We start from the raw sequence: 16,931 nt of genomic DNA, 5'->3' as shown, positions 1-16,931 counted from the left end.
CTGACATGTCAGCTTTGGGCTGGGTACCAGGGTTACAATGAGATCCCACATTCAGGAGCCTGGCTGGGATTACAAAGATATCATATAATGAAGGTGTAGTAGTCATCCCTCAAGTTTTCAACCCATTTGAAACAGCTGCCCTTGTATCTGCATCACAGCACACTTCTTCAACTACATGAGGCAATCTTGACTTTTAAATCTGATTCTATTTAGGCTTATATCCTCTTGGCCATATCGAGCCCAGCCTGTGCTGTTGAGTCAGAACACATTTCCCAGCCCTCAGAACTTCTTAGCTCCTTACACTACTGCCATGACAATGTTTGCAATTAACTTTCCCAACAAAAATCTTTCCCTCACATATAAAAATTTATTTTATACTTCCTCCATTTAGTCCTTCCAGCTGCAGCAATGTTTTGTCCTTAACTGATGCTGCTCACACCAAAGAGTATAAGTTGCACAATAATTCTGTCACAGATACACAGGTACCTTCTACTCAAGGTAAAATCCTGTGGAAGGAGAATTTATCAAAATTTATTATAAAAATCCTACAGGTGCTTATTCGGTGAGATACCACCCTTTTGTCCTTCCAGTGGTTTCAAAAAGTTATTTGTACATATAATTTTTCAGAGTCCTAATAATCACCACAATATTTCTATTTATTATTCAGTTGCTTTTCTAGTTAAAAACTAGCCAGAACTGATCATAGCAAATCAGGAATAATTTGTTAAAAAAGATTTTGCTGATCTGTGTTGTTTACAAAAGTGGATCATTTAGGCTGGATGAAAAGTTGGGAGGGGGGTGTTCCTGTTTTTTCCCCCTTTGCTGCTGTGTTTAACACAGAATCATAGGGTCAATAATATGGGATATGGCACTGGTTTTACCTATGGATATCTATTATGTCCAGACAGCAAATCTGGGAAACTAAGACTCCTGTCCTTCTGGAAAGCCAGTGCAGATGTCAGCTCTTCAATCCACAGTAAAGCATCTTTCCTTCTTGCAGGAAGGCAAATCCATTTTCTAGCAGCCTGGCTGGCTTGATTGCCTGGGAAGGTGTTGTGCTAATTATAAAAAGAGATGGTGGAAATGAGGAACAAAATTGGTTTCACTGAATGCATAAGGCATTACAAGGTAAGAATGTGGAAAACAGAAAATTCGGTGCTTCAGAAACAGCAAAAGGATATGTTTCATTAACACATCTTGGACTTGTTTGGTAACTTCTGGCATCAAAAGGGAATGCTGGATAAGGATTGCTACAGTTTTTGATTTTAACACCACTGCACAGTTACATAGGTAAGAAAGAAATTGCAAGGGAACTCTGCTATTCATGGATAATCTGTCACAACGTTTTCCAGTTGCTGGAAATATATGAATAAGGGATACTAAACAAAAGCACAGGCACTGTGCTCAGAAAAGACTGGATGCAGCACTCAGTCTGGCTGACAGGGTGGACTTGGTGATCCCTGAGGTCTTTACCAACCCAAATATTCCGTGCCTGTGTGCCACTTTCGACAGGAAATGCCAGCCTGGAGGCCTGGCAGAGTCTGCTGTGACACTGGAGGTCAGCACAGCTCCATCAGAAATGTGCCCTGCAAGTGCTGCCTCTCCTCCCACGTGCGCTACAGCCCCCAGGACTGGCACCGCTCAGGCTGCACAGATCAGATCCTTTCCTGGAAAAACGAGCTCTTGAGAACTGCTAATGGTCACTGCAGCCACGTGCATGCACCAGATCTAGCCTGAAATAAACTCACTGCACTCCTACAACTACTAATAAGGTGTATCCCGAGGCCACAGGATAGAAAAAGGCGTGAAGGAGGATACAGAATGAAAACTCATCCTAAGACAATATTAAAAATGAGGCTGGAACTCAAGGAGAGGTGCACTGAGGAGGCCAAGAGTTGAAAGATAGCAAGAATCACTCCGACACGCTGAGTCTGCCTTCATTTCAGTATAATTCAGAAAATCTCAGAGCTCTCCAGGCACCTCAGGGAGGGAGGAATAATAAATGATAAAGTTGGAGTGTAGTCAAAGATAGCTTCCAGCCTCAAAATGAATTCATCACCTCAGTTATGGGCAGTCAGATAGCTCTGAATTCTGAAAGATGTGGAGCATAAAATCACAAGTGTAATAGAAAGCATTTTTGTAGTAAGTTCCTCAAGTTCAAATAATACCTTATGATGGAAGAAAAGCAAATAGAAACATCTAAATTTAAGCAGGATAAACTTTTGTCCAACTTACCCAGAACATTTTAGAAAAAAAAAAAAAAAAAAAAAAAAGATATTTTAATATATTTTGTAATATAAAGACACTTCAGAATGTAATTGCCTCATTACTGAATAACACAAGAAAACTGTCAGTGCAGAAAGAGCAAATATATGACATTTGTATCCTGTGTTGGAACAGGTAAAATGCAAGATGATGTGTCAACGTTATCTGAGGGAATACTTTCACTCTCAGAATAACCCTGGAGAATGTTAAAAACTGACTACAAATTTAAAAATGAGGTAGTACGAAGATTTTGTTTGTAAGAATTTTTCAAAAGCAGCCAAAAGAATTTAGCAGACCATGACAATGATATTCTTTTTTGTTGTTCTTTTTCCATTGGATCTCAAAATGTCAGGGGAACTTCTTTAGACTGGAAAAGCAGCAGGTCCTGTGCTAATGGGTGCTATAAAGGAACAAATGAGATAACCTGGATAATTAGGAGCCCATAGGCCTGGCATCAACCCTAGCAAAATAATGGAGCAATTCCTACAAGTCTCAATTAATGAAGGATTAAAGTAGGGATGTAGAATTAATGCCAGTCAATAGGATTTTTTTTGGAAAACAGCACCTGCCAAGCTGCATGGGATTTTTGAAGAGAGCACAGGAACCAGGTGCTGTTCTGTCCTGCCCACTTCCAGAGAACAACTGGGATGGCAATAAAATTCCCTAAAAATTGAACTTTCCTTAGAAGGGAGATTATACATCAGCCTGACATGAAACACCTGCCGAGCAGTTTTACTGGGCCTGGAGTGTTTAATTGGAGTTTGCTTTTTCCAAGAACTATTCCGCTTTCCCTCACTCACGGCACGCAAATGACAAGCCTCTATTAAACACAATTGTTCAAACTTAATAGCAAAGAGAAGCTGCTGAAAGAAATGTTCCTAAATCTTGTTGAGGGGAAAGAAATGTTGCTGTGGTGCTGGTATGGAAAAGGCTGAGTCTGAGCTTCATTTCCTTCACATTGAAATGATCTACTTTCTAAATCATTATCATAAGAAGTTCTGCTGCTTTGCAAAGACCATGATGCAAATTCTTGCAAGTGGCACAAGTTTGTGATGTTTCTCAGCTGATGTTCTTTCAGCAATCCCAGCAGACCTAATTTAATATCTAATCATTTCACCATGCCTAACACATTTTTCTAAATTACTTCTGCATTTGTACTCAGAGGGAATACTGGCTGATTTTTGCTTATAAAGCTTTCCTCTTTCATTCCCATTGTTTCCTGTGCAGAAGAAATGCACAGAGCAATTCTGTGATCAGCTGCTTTCACTCCATGCCATATTTCAATAATAATATGGCACATACTGTGCATTCCATATATTTCATTTCCCTCTCAGCTCCAACAACTATCACATTACTCACAGAAGCACTGAACCTTATTCTGGGTGCAAGACATTTTTTGAGACAACCCAGCAGAATATGGGAGTGCACAAGTTCACTTCCAGAGAAAATGTGTCCCTTTTGTTCCTATTTAATTATATTTTCATCCTTTTTAGAGTAGAAGAATGGCATATTTAAAGCCTGAAGTTATGTTAACATTATTATTATTCCCACTGTACCATAAGCAAATAGGAAAACAAACGGAAAGAAGGCAATACTTATAAATCACAGCAAATGTCTGGTGGTTTGCCAGACACATGGCATAAATCTTCAAATATCATGTCAGAAAATTTGTAACATGCTTCTCTTTATATTCTTTTCTTTCTTCCAGGTTTCTTAACCTTCTTGTGACAATTCTTTTCTTAATTTTTGTGCTCCTTTGAATGATCAAGGAAATTCTTGCTCAAAAAACAATCATCATCTATTAAGACAATTCTGTCACACACTGAATTTACCTCCTGAAGTAATTCTCAAGGAAGTCATTAAGTATTTGTACCAAACAGATTTGGTTACTCTCTCTCAAAAATCACTAAAAAGATTCAAAACGTCTTTCTTATTTCAGAACTTCATGCCCTCCTCAGAATTCTCTTCAGATTTGGAGACAAATCGAGAGCTCAAATTTAATGCAGGGTTACCATTTCTCCACTGGGCAATTCCAGTGTAGGAATCCACTCTTGTTTAATACACCTCCTTCTCTAAATTCTGACTGTTCTCGAGTCCTTTGAAGAGCTACATAACTGTTCTCCCTCTGTTCTCAGAGCCTGGATCCATTCTCTCTAGATCTGGTGTTGCCTCTTCCTCTTCTCCCCTCTCAAAAGGGAAATAGAAAAGGAAGCACAACCTCTCCACATAGGAAAGCAAAAGTATACCTTGCCATTTATAACAACATGCATAAAATAAAAGCCTCTGTAAATGAATGATACAATGCATAAGTTTCAGTGCAACATCTGTGCAATGCCAGAAGTTCTTAATCAATACAACAGAGATGAAAAACACATCAATAGCTGATTTCAAACTGCATACACTCCTGGAGAACATTAATTATATTCTCAGAGCTCATTTATAATGAGCTTTTAATTAGAGAGGATGTCCTCACATCTCAATTCTTAAAAGCAGAGAAATGATGAGATGGTAGGTAATTCTTAAAATAACCTGCTTTAATGTAGATTTCATTTTCTTTTATTATACCAGGACTATAATGGCTCCTTGCTTAAAGTGACTTGTGGCAATACATGTGTCTGATAAAGGAGGATTCCATTTCCTTTGTCATAAGAAAGGATGGGTATGGGATGTCCCCTCTAGCATTCAGGAAAAGGTCAACAGGGCTGTGGACAAGAGCTAAATGCATTGTATGACTCCCTCAGATTGGAAGATGACTGGCCAGTTTTTCTTCTCTTATTCAATTGCCCCATTAGATATTCTCCCACACTTTAGAAAATAAAAAACAACATAATCCTATACAAAGTGTATGCATACAGCTCTGTGTAAAAGCTTTGGACCTTCCCAGCATAGTTCCTCAGGAGATAGTCTGTTTGCTTTGACATTAAAACCCAATCAATAACCCCACCTTTATTTTTGAATTCAGCAGCTGAGCTTTATCCTATTCCCCCATTTCTAGCAGTGCACAAAGGCCCTGATGTCTCTCTTGGGACAGACACGTGGCATTTGTCACATTAGAGTTAACAGGAGCTAGATGTGATTACCTGGTTTGCTTTCGTTTGGTTTGCACTGAACTTCTTCCACACACTCTGCAGGAAACCAGCCAATATGTCCCCGGGTGCTGCCTTCCCAGAATCCACCTTCTCCGATGCTCAGCACTAAATAGGGCAGACACAGGCAGTGTTACACTTTGCTCTTCACACAAATATACAATTATTGCATTACACATTCAGTAATCACTGAAAACAAGCAAACATTGTGCAGTAACTAATGCTGGTACCCCACAAAATGCGCATAGAGGAACCTTTAATCAGGACCCTCCCTACTTAGTCTTTGTAACCACTCCCCAGTTGTTTTTTTTTACCAGAAGTTTCCTTGGCCTTCACACAAATGTTTCTATTTTTAGTGTTCTCAATGCTCAATTAATGAAGCATAAACACATGGTAATAGCACTACCAAAAAAACACTGTCTTGTCTGTTCAAATGAAGTGCTGAACCCATTGTAAAACCGCACCCACACTGAAAGGGATTTTAATAATACATATTTTGATATCTCCTGCTTTTTCTGTCTCCTAAGGAAACACGTTTTTTGATTTAGTGGGTACCTCCAGGGATTTGCAGTGGAAGTTGAGTGATATGATTTAAGGTTTTGAATACACAGCAAATACTTGAACTTCCCTTAGATGAGATCCACAGTGGAGATGCCTTTTGAAACATTTCAGTGATTTTTTTCTCAATAGAAGAAAACAATATGGAGGAGAATTATTTGTCAATAGGAGAAAATGTACTTTTCTCCTATCTGGCACTTCTAATTATCTTGATATTAATTCTAGGACTCAGCAAGGATTGTGACAAAAGCCTGCAGAGCAACAATTTTATTAATAAGCATCTAGAGGTGAATTATGGTGAGGGAAAGATCCTAAATACTTGCTATGGTGTTTAAATTAGTATTACAGAAGTTCCTACAAACCACTGTATGTCTACTATACATTAGAAGACTTTAAATGTACTGTTAGAAAGATGTTGTACATTAATATTGAAACAAAGGTGATATATCAAGAAAACCAGGCTGATTAGGAACATGGATCAGACACAGCACAGGTGCTCAGAGGTTTCCAAAATCAGCCCAGCTCCATCTGCTGAGTGCCAGCTCACCCCAATTGCCCCTGCTGAAAATCAAGGCTAATGAGCTCAAATTCATTGCCCTGCTAAGAGATTTCAGTGCCTGGGATCCTGTCTCTGCAGGGTATTTCAGTGCAGGAGGGACAGAAAGGAGAGCTGCTTTGATGGTCTCCAGTACTAGCACTTTTGGTGCTGTTAAATCCTTGCCAGACTTTAAAACCTTGGTCCCTGCCTGGCTGCAACTGAACTTAGGATCAGGGCAGCTGCTGTGACTCAGGAGCACTGAAGCCAAACTTGATTTGCACTAGTACAGAGCAGGATGAAAATTATATCAATCAGAGCCTAAAAGAAAGTTAAAAAAAAAAAAATTGGAAATTTGAAAGCAGTCTGGTTTGAGACACCAGGATCTGCAAAACTGCATTTGAAAGTAAATGTTTACCAGGGTTTTTATTAATGCAACCCTAAACTATTTGTGCTATCACTTACAGAGCATGGTCATCTATTAACAGAGACATGTGACAGCAAAATGTTTATAAATACATCGTTTTAAAGCCTTTTAATGCAGTATATTCCGAGACAGATTCCATGAACTTGTCATTTACACACCACTGCAGTAAGAAGTACATATTAAGTCCCAGGAAACATCCATTAAGGAAAAATCCTACACTTGCATGGGTCCCAAATGCACAATTTGTCAAGTGCCTTTCTGACATATATGAGGAAACCTATAACTCCTATAAACCTAGTGAGTTATGGGATACTGGGCAAGGGCACTGGCCTTGGACAACACCAACAGCTCTATAGTGAAAATTGAGCTGAATAAAAAAAGGTAGCATGTCTTTTTTTAAAAAATATAAACATAGAGGATAATAAATGAAAAAATATGTTGCTGTATATTCCAGGTGTTGTTGAAAATGTCTAAAGCTTGTGCACATTAACTAACACATATTGTCCATCTGATAACTCTGTATTACATAAAACATTCCCTGATCATCCATCCAATATAAATGGGGAATTCAGCATCTTCCAATGCATTTTTAACAATGTAAACTGTGTTCATATAAGAATGCTTTTCTTAGAGATGAGATAAGGAACCAGGAAAACCTAATAACCTATATGTGAATCTTAGAATTATTGTACAATCCTGCTGTATATTGGTTTAACTTCAGTCATAAAAGAGAGTGCATGACTCCAGCCAAAGGAAATTTCCAAATGTGAGAGTGAAAGAGTCCCATTGCCAGTAATTAGCTGATTTTTTTTTTTAAATATGAGGGGATTTTTCAGCACTGAATCTCAGTCCTGATTTCACTCCACAAACTGGCAAGATGCTCAGAACAAAAACTACTTAGATGTTGAGACAGACTTCCCTAATTTAGTATTTTATTAATATTTCAGATCCGCTGACACTCCAAATTCATGGATATTTCCAGCTCAAGAAAGAGAGAGGCACTGTAAGGAGGAATTTTGGTATTTCAAACCCATGGAGTGATTTAATGTGTTTGTGGCAGTAGCAGCTGATGCAAATCACTTTTGGGAAAATAAATTTGCCTTGGAAGTCTGTGAGTGCAGGGTGAAAAGGGATTCCTCCAGAGCAGAACTAGAGCCACTTTAGCCCATTATTACATGAATTATTGAGTATCAGCCATTGCTAATAGCCACAGCAAAGGAAAAACGTGTAGTCCTGCCTGAAGTCATAACATCCATGGAAAAGAGTGGAAGGGTGAAATGAGTGCTGCTGGAATGCAGGCAACCTTCTGCATTCTGCGAAAAACCTCATGCTGGGGGCCAAGAAAAGAAGGAAAAGCCTGCTGGAGCTGCAAGAAGCACAAAGATGGCACAAAAGGCAAATTGCTGGGGATATGGGGGGACAAGCTCATATTCCAACCTAGAAGTTAAGCTCTAGATGGCTCTGTATCCCCTGAAACCTTGAAATTATCTTCATCCTCACACAGTGCCATTAATAAGAAATTCTGCAGCAAGAGCCAAGGCCATAATAAACTACAGATCTATAAAAACTGGCAACACTTTACTCACTCCAATGTGGAGTACTTAAAGGATAAATACAAAAATGTAATTTATCTATTGTACCCATGAATGCTTTTTTTAGAATGAAGCCTTAATTTCTACCTTTCCTCTCCCAATAGTGTTTAAGAGACGCACTGTAACATAACTTGTTACTAGCAAGAAATTTCTAATCAATGTTCTCCCTGCTGAAGGACAAAATAATGGTAAATCAAAGGATAATTTCCCCAAAATTAATAATAAGGCTTTCTAATTTCCAGTGGTTTTCCCTTTTCTTTTGGTAAAATCAAAAGGTGTGGTTGCTATGGCAAAAGCAGGTCAGAGGCTCTTCACACACAACCTGAATTACAAAAAGAATCTGATGTTGTAAGAGTGAAATAAAGGTTCTTGCAGCATCAAGAATTGTGGGACATCTTTTCACAACAGAAGTGTCATTTAAAAGAGGAGTTGTGTCCAATTATATGAACAAAACTGTAAAACAAAATCGGATAAGCACCAAACAACTGGGTAACAGGAAAACATGGATATGCTGGTGCCAGTCAGGAACTCGTATTTTAATGTCTTTAAATTATACTCAATATAGCATTATATTATATTATATAGCATTATACTCAAAATCAGCAAGATTCTGCCAGAAAATTATGTATATCAAGTATTTTACAATATTATATGTTATAAAGTTAATAAATTAGAGCATAGAATGCTCTGTGTCTTGCAAATTTAAGTCTATTGGAAGTATATCTATTGTAATTGATATTAATACAACAAACTAATCTCAGATTAATCACTCAATATACAAAAAAAAAAAAAAAAATCAAAAGAACATAGAATTTGTATCCTCCCACATTAGAGCTCCCTCCATGCCCCAACAAGAAATGAAACCATTTTTCCCAACAAATTATGGTGACTACTATTTCTAAATTCCTTGTGATATCAAAATGCCCAGGAGTTAATTATTCCATGCAGCTTTATTTGCAAAAATGTCAAGGAAATTTAAAGCCAAATTCTGGCCAACATTTTTACAGCTCTTACAGGATGTACTTAAAATGTCTTTGTAATATCTAAATCAATTTTTAGTGCTTGGATAAACTGTGTTCTTCTTCACTGGGAAAAAAATAATCATATGGATTGGGAATGAGAGACTATGTTCTGGGGAAAAAAGAACATTTCTGCAACCAACAGAAAAAAAAGAAAAATCAACAGAATAACAGTAAAGTATAAAATTGGAAATTACTGAAAGAAAAAAATAAATTAACAGCTGAACCAGCCTGTGCTGATGGAAGAACTCTGGGTTTGTGTCCTGAGGTAAAGATACCAGTCTAGATTTTCTTCTTTGAAATACAGGAGATTTTTTATTTCTAATTGACAGAAACAGTTTTTCTCTCAGAAATAATTAACATTTTAATTGAGGCTTTTCCCTTGCTGAAATGTCTGTTGTCTGATGTAAATTTTCAGAATTATTTCTCTTCGGCAGGAGAGCTTCCAAATGACAGACAATCTATGCAGGAATATTTATTGGAGGCTGTGGTGTCTCATCCCTGGATGAATCCAAAGCCAGGGATTGGAACTGGATGACCCTTAATGTTCCTCCCAACCCCTATGATTCCATGACTCTTTGATGAAAACAAACTTTATATACAACATAAATGAAGCTCAGCAGGAGTTACAACTTAATCTTGCTCTCTGGTAAAGACAAGGAATTTTCTGACCCTGTTTCTCTGCCCCTTATGGCTCCTGGCAGCAATCCCTCCCTCCCTTCCTGTGAGGGATGATGAGCAGGATCTGGCTGTTCTCTCTTCTGGGCAGGCTGGTTCTGGTTCCCAAAGATGTTATCAAGAGGTCCTGACAGAAGCAGAGGTGAGAGCAGCAGGAGTGGGGATGAACTCAGTGCCCCTCACCCTGCTGCCAGGCACAGGGAGGATTCCAGCACACACACGAGTGACTGCCCCAGCTGCCACCCAGGAGACATTCCTGTGCACTCCACCAAAAGCCTGGAAGGGAAGCCTTGTGTATCTGCAACTAATTTACCCGAGCAGTCAGAAAGGACTGTGGCCCTACAGACATTTCTTGTGGTGGAGAAGGAAATGCAGCAGCTCTTTCCCAGCTTGAGCTATGGGAGCTGACCAAATCATGGAAATAATTCAGAGATCCTGACTTAAAACACCTCTTCATCTTTTCTCACCTCTGCTCAGGAAAGAAACAGTGCAAACAAGCACTTCAGGATAAGAACCTCGGGGTGAGGAGATGACTGGGGCTACTAACAGAGCAACCACTCTCTACGTCAAACCTACAAATACAATAAGCTGCACATAATCCTCTAAATCTGAGGAAATATGGCTCAGTTGGAATAGAACTGAGTGAATAGAACTGTGCTGTTCAACATTTGGCCCTCTGTGGGAGCTCTTCCCCCTTGCCATAAACTTTCTATGAAGACCACCTTTTCCCTGTTATTTACATGTCTATGAAATAATTTCAAGGAAGTGAGGGAGAGATGAAAACAATGTGAGAAATCAATCTGCACTGACTTGAGTTTTGATCAGAAACCAAACTTTGCAAAAATCCATGCACTGATCCCCAGCTCTGTTGAGGAAGGTGCAGTCAGAATCAAGTTTGCTCTTCTCCACAGTGATGCCTGAACTTGAAATCAGGGGAACTCAGAGAGACTTAATGGAGAAGGGGCCCCAAGCCAACCTAGGTGCAGAGCCTGTAGTGTTGTGTTGCACCACACTGGTGCACTCACAGCTCCTCTCTGACTCCTGGTGCTCCCTGTCCCATGAATATTCAGGACAGTTGAATGATGGCTCAAGAAAGGATGGTTAAAGTAGCCAAGCACCATGACAGCGAGGATTTGTGGATGCTTTTACATCCTGATCCCTTCCCATGGCCTCTTACAGCAAAGGGAACTCTGCAGCTGGAGCAGGAGCAAGTCCAGGTCTTTGTTACATTTTGATAGCACCATTCTGTCCCGCTCTTCAGGCACAAGCAGCTTGAAGGAATGAGTTAGGATAGGACCTGTGATGAGCCATAATTTACCATGTTAAGAACTGAAATCAAACCATTCAAGTCAGGAGACTGAAAGGACACAAAATAGACCAGTGAACCTGGGTAATATTAATATTCCATTTCATATTCATTTTATCCTTCATGCGAAAGAACAGCTGAACAATACCTTGCAAACCTCTTAGGTTCAATTTTGCTGCCACATTTATCCACACAAAGGTACAAAATGCTCTTGAAGAAACAGAACAGCCTTTCTGAGGCTCTTCCCTTCCCAGTATTTTGTTTACTAATATAACAAGTGCAAAAGCCTGAGAGACCAACTTTCCTCCTGCCCACAAGCAGTGTCTGTTGGCAATATCTTTGAGCACAGCAGGGGTTTAATAATCTTTCTTTTTCAAAATGACTTACAAGTGGATTTCACAAGAAATGAAAATGTTAGTGATATATTTGGATTGCTCTGCTGGCTGAGATCACACTGAAATAAAAGCAGAGTCACAAGGGTCAATATTTCTGATGCACAGAACTACTGACTTCCTGCCCAGAGCAGATGCTTGAGCTGCTGCTGCTGAGTTGCTCCTGCTCCTCTGACCCTGAGGAACGAAGCTGAGAGCTGCATCTGGGTTTACCACAAACCTTCTGTGATGTGCACACTGTGTCTGCACCGGAGGCATCTCAGAGGGCTGATGGAAAAGTCTGTTGGAGCATATTTGAGATACTGAAATAACTCCCCTTTTTTCCCAGACACTGGGTGTGGGAGTCCAGGGTTTTTCCCTGGCTCCTTTGGGGGTGCAAAAACCCCCCTGGCAGACCCCTCAGAGACCCCCGAGTGCTGCCCAGGAGCTGCAGGGGCTGGATTTGGCTCCTTGGGAAAATCTGCCCACGCTGAGAGAAGAGACACAGAAAAGAATGATGAGTAAAGTGTAAATTAGATTGTTTAAATGTAGTATAAGTAGTTTTTTAGATTGTTTATATTAAGGGCCATGTGGCCAAGATGGAGGACCCTGGGTGTGGTGGACTTCTTCCTCCTTCTTCTTCATGTCATCCATGTTGAAGGTGCACCCTGGGAACCACAGATTGGATGGGAGAAAACTGGACATTGCAAAGAGGTTACATGGCATTGGAGAAAGTTTGTAAATATTGTATACGTAGTTTAGAGTATAAAGACCTTGGCTCAGCCCTCTCAGGAGATCTTTCTGCTATGGTCGACCTGCAGAGCGGACCTGTGCCGGGCTGCCAGAAACTTTTTTAAGATAAGACAATAAAACAGCCTCAAAACAACTCAAGGTCGTCTCCAGCTGCTTTCTTGTCGGCACCTCCGAGAGAACCAGACTTTTTACCACCTCCGTGCCCTCTCTGGGGAGGTCTCAAGCCTGAAGAGACCCTCAGAGACGGGACACTTGGCGTCCCTGGGTGGGCTCGAACCACCAACCTTTCGGTTAACAGCCTTGAGGTTAACACTAGAAAAGGCTGAGAGAGTTGGGGGGGCTGGTCCTGGGGAGCAGAAGGATCTGGGGAGACCATGAAAAAACAAAGCTGTGAGCAGAGTGAGACTTCAAAAGCTTTCAAAGTATTTGAATCAGGTGGGTTTTTTCTTTTAAGTCAGTGAAGGATAGTTCATGTGCATTTTAGGTATGTTTTATTATAACCTGGATTCTGAAAGCAATTCTGATTGTTTCGTTTCCAAGTGACTAGAGCCTGTCTGTACCTGGAGCTCAGATCTGTTACCTTCCCAAAAACCTTCTCTATTGTTTTATCTTCATGGCCAAGAAAACTGCTAATTTGGTCACAAATAATTTTTTGAGTATTGCACTCTTTGAGTTTTGCTATCAAAGAGACCACCTAATTTCCAGTGCAAGAATTTATTTAGGAACACAAAAGTTGATTCAAATTCATTTTACAGATATTTTATACATGTTTGTGTGCGTTTGGATTGTGGCAGATTTATTGATATGGTCTTTTAGATACAGAAGGAAGAAAGAAACAAAATATATAACAACAAAATATTAGAAGTGTTTCAGTGAGGAATCAAACCAGCTCTTCTTCATTTATGTGAAAACATAAGATTAGGGCAGTTCTGATAAAAATAAAGATATCAGATTTATTTTTACAAGCAGCCATGGCTCTTCTTATGAGTGGCAGACACACAAATGATGTCAGTGTGTATGACTAACAACTAAAAATGCTGCAGGTATTTTTGTACTGGCTACGTAATATCCTATTAATACAAGACCATTTTGTTTAGTTTACATTTTCTTTGAACCTTGCCCATTCAGAGATTTCTCTGAGCTGTTTCCTTGTATCACACACTGTGAACTACTGTCATTCATGCACTTCTACCAGTTTTAGAAAGGAAAAAAAAACCAACCCTGTGTCCTCTCCATCTGATGAGAACACTTTTCATCAATAGTTTAGGAATTCATCCCTCTCCATGACCCTTCTAATTCTGCCAAGTTAAAAAAGAAAATCCATAAAAACATTTCCCAAGTAATCCCTTTCTCTAATATGTTGTTCTGGGTTTTTATCCCTGCAATAAATGCCTTGCTACATCTTTACTGTGATTAGTCTCATGGGAGGTACTCGTGATGTGCATTTCCCTGGAGTCAGGCTGAACACGGGGCACAATTCCACAGCCAGTGCCATGCCCTGTTTGAACTCTCCAAAGCAATCCAAGAACCAGGACTTGAGACTCAGTGTCTTACACAGAACAGAGCAGTCACCAAGCTGGCAGAGGAGAGGGGCCAAGGCAAAGTTTTCAATTTCTCAGTGAGGCTAAGATATTTCCAGAGTGAAGAAAAATAAAATTCCATGGGGTTTAATATTCTCCCATTTCCTCCAAACACCGTAACTTGCTAAACCCCAAACAAGCTGACTGGGCCATGGTCTTGCTAAATGAGTCTGTAAAAGACAGAAAATACACCCAGTACCAAGAATTCCCGCTCAGAAAGAGGGAAAAAAACAGGATTTCCTTGTAGTCAGCAGTTCCAGCACTCCCACAGCACTGAGGACTCTGAGTTCTACTGCTTGTGCTTTTGGAGGATGGAGAGGAAGGCCATCCTGCCTATATGAAGTAATTTTTTTAAACATCACAGAATCCTGGAATAGTTTAGGTTGGAAGGGACCTTCAAGATCATCTTGTTCCAACCTTCTCTCAGTGAAAGGGATAGCTTCCACTTTATCAGACTGTTCCAAGCTCCATCCAACCAGGATTTGGACACTTCTAGGGATAGGGCAGCCACAGCTTCTCTGGGCCACCTGTGCCAGGGCTTCACCCCCTCCAAGGGAAGACTTTCTTCCTGAAATCTAGTCTAAATCTACCTCTTTCAGTCCAAAGCTCCTTGTCCTATCACTTCACTTGTTCTCTAGCAATAATTACATTTTGACTGAAACAGGGACGGGAATCCAGATTTAATTGGACCTGGATTTTTGCCACAAAAAGTTTGAGCAGCTTCTTCAATACTGTTACACAACAGAGACCTCTTTAAAGCACCACTGTCTTTTGCCCTGCACTCTTTGTTCTCTCCATGACCTTGCAGTGCTCATTCTGACATATTTTTTGCTGCAGCTGAGGAACCATTGACATGGTAACACAAAATGGGATTTGATCTTTTTCTGGAAGTTTTGCCTTTGATTAGCTCTGGGAGCCTGTCACACACTGTTCAGCCCTGCCATACAAACAGCCTTAAATTACATTTCACAAGGTTTCATCCTCAGGAGTAACACTGAAAATCCCTATATACACTTGTTCTTTTCCCAAACACTCTTCCAAAGCAGGCTGACATGTATAGAAACCTCACCAGATTTTGCTACAGCAAAGTACTCTAAAATGCTTTAAAACAAATGGACCTGGAAAAACTCTGCCAGATTTCAATTCAACATGCAAACCAGATTCTTGAAGTTAAAAAATAATCCCTGCAGGAATGATTTGATGTGGAATGGGCATGTCCCCTTTTTAATGACAGTAATAATTAATGTGTTATTTTCAATAAACTTACATTTTCTCCACAAAGAAAAAACCCCAGCCATAATTCCATTTTTTATTTCAGCATTTAGAGTATCCCCTAAAATCACTGGTCTCATATTTAGACTGCAGCATTATATGAAAATATAAAAAGTGGATTAATTCCTTCCTGCAATGTTTTCCAGTGACTGTCATAATAACTTAGAACCAAGGGCTCCTGAAATAATTTTTCAAGAACATTAAATACTTCACTGAAATTTAAATCCTTTATTCTGGGATTATTTTTGCATATAATAGTCTCAAAATCTAAGGTAAACCATTTGCCAGATAGTGAAAGCCTGTAAAGTATTCAGCCTTCCAAGCAACCTGTTGCAGTACTTTGTCTTTTGCCAGGAAACACAATTTCTGTCTTGTTTTTCCCAGAACTGCCCAGACTTATCTTATTCTGGTGAGAAGAACCTGTGCTGTTGATATTCCGTCCTCTACATAAACAGAATATTCCTGCATCCTTAAATTCAACAGGACAATTGAACATTTCTGTGTCCAACACCTGCCACAAAATAGCCACTCATTTCTTGTCCATTGACACCTGCCAGATCTCTGTGAACACTGAGTGGAGAAAGTGTTTTAGTACCCCCACAATTTCATCCTAGTTCTTGTGCACCATGAGATCATAATCACTGCTTCCTACCTGATCAGGGAACAACCTTGAGAACTGTAAAATTATCTTTTCAGCCCTACAGACTCTAAGTTTAACCTTCTCCCTCCATTCTTGTATTTAAAATTAACTTTGCATGTTTTACCTTTAAGTGCAGCACCCTTCAGATTTCTGTCCTACACCTTCTGAGGGCTGGAGTTAACAAAAATTATTAAACCCACAAATGCTTCAGAATCAGTACATCCAAAAAGAAGAATGCAAAAATACCTTCTAATGGCTCCCTATTTTTTTTTCCAGATACTGTTTGCAGGCTCAAGGGAGGAGGTATTTGAAGTCTTCCTTTGTGAGATAAGTAGTTCCCTTTGCAAGAAAATTTGCAGCTGCTTAACACTTTTATTTAGGACACTGAATTTATTCCCTTTTGTTTGATTTCCATAACTGCTGTTTGATTTGTATGGGTCCAACACAAACTCTCTTTTATTCTGTTTTACCTGGATGTGCAAAACAGCAGCCTCACACCTCACTCTGTGGAAGGTGAATCCTGTACACCCTATCTCCCATTTTTTCAGCTGTATCTGGATGTATTTACTGCCTTCGAAGCAATAACAAAGCTTGACATTTATTTAAACCTGGTCTTCTCAGGGAAGTGCAGTAGGGAACAGAAATTTCACATGCACCATCATGCTCCCTCCAAAATTATATTTAAAGGAGGTTTTCCCTACCCACTTATGCCAAGTCCCATGAAGGGACATTTTCTACTTAACCAATTCAATGTTCGTTGAGGAAAGGGCCCAAAGCAGAGCTGACCTTACCCTCATTCCCTTCCTGAGCTGTTTAGATAGCTGACCTTTTTACATCCCTTAAAGCTTA

General features: G+C 39.7%; 1 protein-coding gene across 1 annotated transcript in view; it reads right to left on the bottom strand.

The window, feature by feature from the left end:
- The window catches only part of SHANK2 (SH3 and multiple ankyrin repeat domains 2), a 274,142-nt gene that overhangs the window by 156,219 nt on the left and 100,992 nt on the right, over nt 1-16,931 (bottom strand). Inside the window, 1 exon segment of the mRNA XM_079307962.1 lies at nt 5,346-5,459. Within this exon segment, the coding sequence (XP_079164088.1) occupies nt 5,346-5,459 (114 nt within the window).

This window comes from Erithacus rubecula, assembly GCF_903797595.1.
Source record: "Erithacus rubecula genome assembly, chromosome: 6".
NCBI classification, from domain to species: Eukaryota; Metazoa; Chordata; class Aves; order Passeriformes; family Muscicapidae; genus Erithacus; species Erithacus rubecula.
The sequence above is the reverse complement of the archived record's forward strand: the minus strand, read 5'-3'. Positions and strand labels throughout refer to the sequence as shown.